At 41.0% G+C, this 9,459-nt stretch overlaps 1 protein-coding gene across 1 annotated transcript in view; it reads right to left on the bottom strand.

The window, feature by feature from the left end:
* LOC102874209 (NADH dehydrogenase [ubiquinone] flavoprotein 2, mitochondrial-like) overlaps window positions 1–8,675 on the bottom strand; it is a 72,369-nt gene extending 63,694 nt beyond the window's left edge. The window contains exon 1 of the mRNA XM_006891416.1: window positions 8,618–8,675. Within this exon, the coding sequence (XP_006891478.1) occupies window positions 8,618–8,671 (54 nt within the window). The 5' untranslated portion in view covers window positions 8,672–8,675. The remainder of the gene's footprint in view (window positions 1–8,617) is intronic.
* Window positions 8,676–9,459: the final 784 nt, after the last annotated feature.

The following is a 9,459-nucleotide window of genomic DNA, read 5'->3' as shown; positions in this document are numbered from 1 at the left end:
TCATGGCCCATCCTCACCCTTCTGCCCCCAACCCTCACCTCCTTGTACCCCCAATATGTTTTTCCCAATAAAAAAAATATTAAAAAAAAAAAAAAGAATTGGAAAACTGATCATCTAGAAGGCTGGGTTCTATGAGGAGGACCGTGGCATAAGGGTTGGAGGAAGACTCATCAACAATCTGCGTTATGCAGCTGACACAACCCTGCTTGCTGAAACTGAAGAGGACCTGAAGCTCTTGCTGCAGAAGGTTCAAGGACTGCAGCTTTCAATATGGACTGAAGCTCAACATCAAGAAAACAAAGATTCTCATTGGCAGCATTATGACAAATGGTGAAGAGATTGAGATTGTTAACATCTTTAGTTTGCTTGGCTCCACAATCAACACTCTTCATACCAGTAGCCAGGAAATTAAAAGACAAATTGCTTTCGAAAAGTCTGCTGTCAAAGACCTCTGCAAAGTACTAAAGAGCAACGATGTAAGTCTGGAGAGTAAGGTGAGCCTGATCCAGGCCACAATCTTTGCAATTACTTGCTAGGCATTAGAAAGCTGGACAATGACTAGGGATAACAGAAGGAGAATTGTTGCCTTTGAGCTTTGGTACTGAAGAAGAGTACTGAATATACCATGGACTGCTAGGAGAACAAACAGTTTCATCCTAAAGAGGGTGAGATCAGGCTGCTCCTTGGAGAAAAGGATTCTGAAGCTTTGTCTGACATACTTTGGGCATGCTGCAAGGAGGAACCAGTCCTTGGAGAAGGACATCATGCTTGGGAGGATGAAGGGACAGTAAAAGAGAGGAAGACTATCGATGAAATGGATTGATTTATTGACTAGGGTAATGGGTGTAAGTCTGTCAGAGACAATAAAATTCCAGAGGTTAGAGCAGGGGTTAGGGCTGTTGTACAGAGGGTCACCATGAGTCACAGGCGACTTGACAGCACATAATAAAGTTTTCTAAAAATAAACATAAATTATGACTAGAAAATTAGTCAAGCAAAATATAATAAGCAACTCAATTAGGCAGAGACTTTAAGGAGAAGATAGGAAGGCTGTAAACAGTCATAAGAGCTTATCTCTATTACAATGTTAACAATACTATAAGGGAATTATATATATTTTAATATTCTTCTCTATTTGCCAAATTTTTTTCTTCTCATTCTGGGGTATCTAAGGTTTACCATCCAAAATGTCTTTCCTAGCTAATGATTAACTGTTCACTTTATGCTGAAGTATATATTGTATTAAGGAAGATTAGGATGGTATATTACCCCCATTCTACTAGAGCCTTATATAAACTCCTAGGACCTCAGTGCTAGTTCTCTTTTTGTGGGACAGCTGCCTTCAATGGATAGTCTATAAAGCTCACTATTCTCTGTAATACCAGGCTGCATATCTACAGTCATGTGAGTCATTCCTCTGACACATCTGAGTCTCTTGGAGACCTTCCATCAAACCACCGAACCCAAGGGACAGAGGGGAGCTAGGGAACTGAACAAAGGAGGAGTTGATGATGTCATGGAGTTATACAGTACATCAATCATCTGGGACAACGTTGACTTGATACTTCTTATAATTGGTTTGCTACTAATCTTAATCTTAGCAGAATGAATTCTGAATATACTCATGAATAGAAAATCTTGGAAAAAAAACTTATATAAAACACTTACATTGTTACTTGCCATTGAGCTATGTATAATAACTCATAGTGACACTATTAACAACAAATCTGAACCCTGGCCTAGCCTGTGCCACCTTCACCTCTAACTTACTTAGCCCATTGCTGCAGTAACTGTTAATCCATCTTCTTGAAGGCCTTCCTCTTTTGCAGTCCCTCCAACCATTATATCTCTATATCTCTCTCCAAGGAATAACCCCTCCTAGCAACATGCTCAAAATATGACAGACAAAGCTTCACCATCCTTGCCTCCAAGGAACATTCTGGCTGCATTTTTTCCCAAGATTTATGTTTGTTCTTTTTTAAAAATTTAATCTTATCTTTGTTCTTTTCAAAAATTGTGATTTTAACAAATGTTTACAGAAAGGTTTGGTTTTCATTCATTCACTGTTGCACATTTTCCTATTTTCCTTCCTCTCCCTCTGTCCACTTTGCAATGCACCTCTTGTTCCAGATTCTTGTCATGCATAAATTTCTTTCAGAGAGTTCTTCTGTTTCAATGCACTGTTCATTATCTATCCACTCTTATCCTCCCTCCAACTTCCCATGTCAGTCCTATTTTATAACAGCAGTATTTGTCCGTTTAGAAGAGAGATATTTCACTTAGCATAATGTCTTCCAGGCCCACTCATGTGGTATAGTATTCCTATTGTGGGAAATAAACACTAAAGAAACAAGAGCTGTGACTAAAGAGATACATGCACAACTACTTTTAGTGGTGTACTATATTAACAATAGCAACTGCTTATCAACAAGCAAACGGATAGAAAAACTGTGGTATACTCACACAACAGAATATTATGCAGCATTGAAAACACTGTTCGTTCTTTTGGCAGCCCATGGGATGGTCAGTACTCATCTCCAACAATACAACATTTAAAGACACTGAGGTTTAGCGCTAGTAACTTGTCCCAAACCCCACAATTAGACAGATATGTATTCTGAGCTCTTTGAATCAAAACTCCATGGTCCAATCTTGTTCTTATCATATGTAATACTAATACTAATAGCTCAAAGTAACAAAAAGAAAATTTTTATTCTTCCATTTACTTTCTGAAAACAGGATCTGTTGATGTTGAGAATCTACCCTTTCCTTACATTTCTTCTGTTGAAAAGTACTGAACTGAATATATACCATGTTCCACAGTAATAAAACAAATACATCTTGGAGGAAGAGGATCCAGAGTGCCCCATAAAGGTGAGGATGGTGAAACGTCATCTGTTATGGGCATGCTGCTAGAAAAGCCCAGTCCTTGGAAAAAGATACCATGTTGGGAAAGGTCAGAAAAAAAGAGGAAAGTATTCAACAAGATAGAGTGACAGAAAAGACAACAATGGGCCTGAGCATGCAGGAGATCGTGAAGATGGAATAATATATAGCAAAGTTCAGATCTGCTATTCATAGAGTTGCTCTGAGTTGTAGTTGACTGAATGGCTTATAACAACAATTCTTTCATATTTTTGTTTTAACCACACGTTTATCTGTACAGTAACAAACTACATCTAGCCAGATGATCTTAATAACAGATAAGAAAGTTCTAAGACATAACCAACAAAACCTATAATTAGCCAGAGAGACAAAGTTCAGGCCAAGAAGTTTTGTCTTTTACTGGCAGCCTACTCAGGCCATTAAATTATTTATAATATTTACATATTAATCCACAAACTATGTGTGCAGCTGCACAAGAGCCAAATTCACAGGTGGAAACAACTGCTTGGTTCATTAAAAGTGATGCTTGATGCCAATATTCTTCTTCCCATTGTTGAACAATATCTGCCAATTAGTCTCCAGTATTCAAAATAACATTTAACAATTCAGAGCTAAGGTGAACAGAGAAAATGAAAAGCTCTCTTAAGATGGGGTCCATGATATACTCAAAGTACTTTTGCATTTTAAAAAAGGATTGAAAAATGCATTTTAATAAAGGAGTTGACTGGATAATAGTAACTGTGACATCTATTTCTAGGGCTAGCATAAATAAAATGTTTATTCTAGATGAGACTTCACGCAAAAATCTTTACAACTACTTGAACTCATTTACTCCTTGAACTCATATCAATCCTGCCAATATAGGTATAGAGTACCTATTTGTATTATATCATCCTTTGTCATGCAGTTGTGAAACTGCTTGGCTATCAATGAAAAAATTCGTGATTTGAGCCCACCAGGTATTCTGCAGAGAGATGTGGCTGTCTGTTTCTGTAAAGATTTCAAGCCTTGGACACCCTATGGAGCAGTTCTACTATGTCCTCTTAGGGTCACGTTTTGTCAGAATCTACTTTACGGCATGAGTTAAGTGCTTTACAAATGAGGACATAAAAGTTCAAAGGGATCAAAACAACTATAGTATATTATATATTAATAACCATGTATATTAAAACCATGGCGGGGGGAGGGGGAAGTGAGTGAGAGAGACAGCCAGCCAGCCAACCCAGAATTAATTACAAACTCATTTGCCATGAAGTTGCTTCTAACTCATGACAGTGCTCCACTGGGTATGTGACACTACAAATCTTTTTGGAGGAAGACTGTTCATCTTTCTCACACAGAGCATCTGTTGGATTTGAACCATTATCTTCAGGTTAGCAGCTGAACGTATACGTTACTATGCCACTATAGCTCCTTCCAAGAAGTATGTTGTTGTTTTTAGATGCAGCCCAGTCATCTACTACTTGTAGAAGTACATGAACAACAGATCAGAACACTGTCCTTTCCCATACCTTCATCACAATCTCCATTTTTATTATCACTGTGTCAATCCACCTTGTTTGAGGGGCTTCCTCTCTTTCACTGACTCTCTACTTTTTCCAAGGAAATCTTTGATGTCTTGTTTGTTCTGTTCAAACAACTGTTTCTTAATCTATATATATATGTTTCACATGTGCATAACCTCTGGAAACATCCCCAAATTATGTCAGATGTAGTTTCACTATCCTTACCTCTTATGGAATACTGTGGCTATACTTCCTCCAAGACATAATTGTTTGTTCTTTCGGACAGCAATGGGATATTTACTCTTATTCTCAACACCACAATTCAAAACAATGATAATTGTCATCCTTTCCATTGTCAAACTATCACATAAGACACAACTCAGGCTTATCTTTGTCTTTAAATTGACACTGCTGCTCTTTAGCACTTTGCAAGGATCCTTGACAGATTTTTTTTTCTTCTCAATGTAACTCACCTTTCTTTACAAGGTTAGAGTACAATGAGAATCCCAGAACACTTAATTGTGCTTATGTAAAACCTATACTTTGACCAGAAAGTTGTCGTCAGAACTAAGAAAGGAAACAAAGGTGTATTTCAGGGATACATCCTATCTCCAAAAGGCTGGACTTCATAAGGTAGAATGTGGTGGCATCAGGATTGGAAGAAGACTCACCAACAACCTGTGCTATACTAATGAGACAACCTTACTTCCTAAAACTGAGGAGGACCTGAAATATTTGCTGCAGAATATAAAGGACTACAGCCTTCAATATGGATTGAAGCTCAACATCAAGAAAACAACTGGCCATTGGGCCAATTGGCAGCATCATAAATAGATGGAGAAGAGATTGAGATTGCTAAAGTTCAGCTTGCTTGGCTCCACAATCAGCATTCTTGGTACCAGAAGCCAGGAAATCAAAAGACAAATTGCACTGGGAAAGTCTACTCCCAGGGACCTCTCCAGAGTACTGAAGAGCAACGTTAGTCTAGAAACTAAGGTGTACCTGATGAAATCCATGGTCTTTGCAATTACTTGCGATGCTGGCCAATGATAAAGGATGACAGAAGAAAAACTGATGCCTTTGTGTTGTGGTGCTGGAGAACAGTAGTGAACACACCATGGACTCCAAGGAGAACACATAGATCTGTCCCAGAGAGGGTGAAACCATATGTTCCTTGGAGGCATGGATTTTGAAGCTCCATCTCACATACTTTGGGCATGTGGCCAGGAGGGACCAGTCCTTGGAGAAGGACAGCATGCTTGGAAGGGTGGAGAGATACAGAAGACCCCAGATGAGATGGAATGACACAGTAACTGGAGTAATGGGGATAGGTGTGCACAGACAGTGAGATTGGTTCAGGATAAAGAATTCGGAGCTATTGTACATAGGGTCATTTTGAGTTGACAGCAACTTGATGGCACAAAACAACAACTACTCATCCTTAGCTTTCTAGATAGCTGTTACTATGGGTGTTGATTATAGATCCAATTAAAATGAAATCCTTGATGACTTCAATCTCTTCTCTTTTTATCATGAGGTTGCCTATAGGTCAAGTGGCTGGATTTCTTGTAATGCATACTGACTGCAGTTTCTGAACTTCTCCAGTGTTTCAGCTCTTCTTCACTTTCTGCAAGCAATGTTGTGTCACCTTCATAATTCAGGTTGCTATGAGTCTTCTTCCAGTCCTGACACGACATTCTTTTTTAGAGTTCATCCTGTTTCTCAAATAATTTGCTCAGCATACATACTAAATATGGGAATAGAATACAATTCCAACGCTTACCTTTCCTGATTGTATACCATGCAGTATTGCCTTGTTCTGTTTCAACAACTGCTTCTTGGTCTATGAGTGACCAAGTTTTGAGTGAGCACAATTTCAAGCCAGAGTGAATGGTTTTTTACTTGAGAATAAAACCGAAACTGACAAAGTAACTTCAAATCTTCTCACCAGAATAAATTCATAAAGATTTAGTAAAACATTAAAACAACAGGAAAGAAATGATGGGGGGGAAACAAAGCCACAGACAAAATCAACTTAGTACAGGAAAGTATATAAAATCAAGAAAACAGCAACACCAACCAAACAAATAAAAAGTACAGCAAAATGACAGCAGTAAAATCTTACCTATTGATAATTTTATGAAGATGGAGTAAATCAAGGTCCCACATACAAAAAGTAACTTAAGATGGCTCAAGAGTTATGTTGAAATAAAGTTAAAAAGGGGAAGAAAAAGAAAAAAAGATGGGGAAAAAAGCTTAAGTGTAAAAGATCATTTAGGGGTCTAATCTATGGCAAACAATGGATTAATCAACACTACCAAAGATGCATAATCAACAGAGGATAAAGCAGAAAATGGAATACTGTAGTTCATAGCAAGCTTCTCTACTCCAGCAGTTCAAGTCAATAGGTGGCTCCACTGGAAGTCTCCTCCCATCACGATCTGTTGTGTGCCAAAGGAACCCACCCATAGCTAACACTGCTGCATGTTTTCAGAGGCAGTAAATCTCACAGGATAGCAAACATGATGGTGGGTTCCAAGTTGTGTTTTCTTTATACACATTGTAAGATTTCTAAAAAAAAGTATAAAAAGAGAGCCTATAGCTGGGGAAAAAAAATATATGGCAAAGTTAATTTCAAACACAAAAGTTAATATATTATCTTTTATTTTCTTTCCATCCTTTCTCTGAGGAGACAAGTTCTGATTCTTACCTTCTTCTTTAGGGTTCCACAAGAGTCCTTATCTGCCTCTAACTACAATCAAACCTATTCTATTTTCAGTTCCAACACTTAAATATATAGACTATAAAAAGCTGACTTGTCCCTCCAGACTCCTCATTACCTCTAAGATTCTTCAGGAGGGGGGGGGGCGGGGCATGGAGAGCTCCAAGATTTATTCCTGGCTCATATTTCATATTAGAAAACACCTTACCTTAATCGCAAAGTTCAGCAACAGTGCTAAAGTCTCTTCATACCCACCCAACTTTTCTTTGCCAACATCATCAATAGTCTTTCTCATATACTTTCCACCCAGAATACTCTCTTCAGTCCATGTGCTATTAAGTAAGATTTCAGTATTACCTCCGGAGGGGTGGGAGAATCCTAAGTGGATGGCCCAATTCACACCTCTGGTGGTGCGGTCTGTGGCCTGCTAACCGAATGGTGCCTCAGAAACCCAAGGGCAGGTCGCTCTGAGTGGGAACCAACAACTGGCACTGACCCTAACTTTGGTTCTATCTCTAAACCCCTGGCTGGTGCAACAGCCACTAACTCACACGTCTGAGCCCACCCAGAGGTGCCTCAAAGGCCGGGAACTGACAGGGAAGCCCTGTGAAGTACGTTCTACTCTACACTACCACTCATGCGAACTGTAGGTGGTTTCGGTTTTTTGAAAAATCACATCTCTATAGCTGTATTTTCATCCTGTAGCACATTCACCCTTACATTAGACCATCAACCTCACATGAATAATGTCTAAATCGGTTTGATTTATAAAATGGGGAAAGAACTATACCAACATAGGCCTGTGATTATTAATCTCAAATGAGATGAGGAATGTAAATATTTGACACATAAAAAGTCAATTATCATCTCCAGCGTTTCCTTAAGCCCTGCAAACCGAGAGCCGTGGAGGACTTCAAATATTGATTGTAAGACTATGCGAGCTGAAATATTTCCATCCTACAACTGAGGACACAAGAGAATGAGGCTAACAGCCCAAGGTCACGGCTAAGAAAGGGGGTGAAGCTCAAGGCCGAGACTAGCGTAGTGCACGCCCTCCACACCACCAACCAAGCACTTCCCCTAAACAAAACACAGATGAACGAAATGGAAATGTAGAGCCTGAAAGTTCTGCCCTAAGAAAATTCCCTGTGGTCCTCCGGCCCGCAGGCTGAGCCTGGAGGCCGCCGCCGACCTGGGGTTGCAGCCGGCGGCCGGTGGTGGACGGCGGCGGAGGAGCGGCCAGAAAGCCAGGCCTTCTCCTGGACACCCTATCACGTCCGGAGGTCCAAGCCCCGCCGCGGCGCCGCTCGTCGGTCCTCCCAGCGGCTCCTCATTCGCCGCGGAAGCGAGTGTTCGCCAGCAGACAACGCCAAGGCCCCGGGGTCCTTGTCCCATGAGGCCAGGCCCATTCGGAACCTAGGGCTCTCTCTCTGCCCAGAACAAGGAAAGCACGGAGGGTGGAAGGAGGATGGGGGCGATGCCTCGGCTCCCGGAGGCTCCTTACCCAACTGGCGGTGACGGCAGCCGCTCGGGGCCGGAGGGCGGAAGACAAAAACATGGCGGACCACCTGCCTTTTCCAGTTAGGGCCAGGAGGGAGTCCGAATTACAGCCTGACGCACAACGTGCGCGCCTCCGAGCCGGCGCCGCCGCGTCGCTCGCGGTTGTCCACGCACAGCATCGAGCGGCGGCGGGGGCGCGCCGGGGCCGGGGGCGCGCCGGGGCCGGGGCTACATCTTTTAGAGATGTGTATCAACATTTTTAGGGCTGAACTAACACATCTGGAATTTGTTTCAAAATAATGGGTATGAGGACAATAAAAGAAACAATTCATCGTGCTTTGGACATTATAACATGAGTGATAACTATTGAATCTGCCTGGAAGATCTTATTACTAGTTTCTGGTAGCTCAACGGGTAAAGCTAGTCTTTTGTTCACTAGTCAGAATCCTGCTCGGTGAGGATAATGGAGTGGTCGGCTTCTGTAAAGTCTCACAGCCTTGGAGGTGTTGGGCACTTCTGCTATTCTATACAGGTCACTAGAGTTCTACTAGACTGATGGCAGTGGGTTTGTTTAGTTGTTTTTGTACCTTAGAAATGGTTTCTACTAAAACAAACAAAAAGCCACTTCCTTCCTGACGTTTGCATGATACCTGTAGCAATAGGACAACACTGTTCCCTGCTAAGGAAAATTTACAGGACGTTTTCTGTCGCTTCATTTTCTTGTTTGCTACCTTCTTGCATTGTGTTCTCTACAAGCCCCCTTCCTTTGTTTATTTCCTTTACTATAATAACTATTTCCTTTACCATAATAACTTTGCTATGTGTCAGAAGGCTGGACAATGACTA

Source organism: Elephantulus edwardii, unplaced genomic scaffold, assembly GCF_000299155.1.
Source record: "Elephantulus edwardii isolate Elephantulus edwardi_28Jun2011 unplaced genomic scaffold, EleEdw1.0 scaffold00097, whole genome shotgun sequence".
NCBI lineage: Eukaryota > Metazoa > Chordata > Mammalia > Macroscelidea > Macroscelididae > Elephantulus > Elephantulus edwardii.
This window is presented reverse-complemented; position numbering and strand designations above follow the sequence as displayed.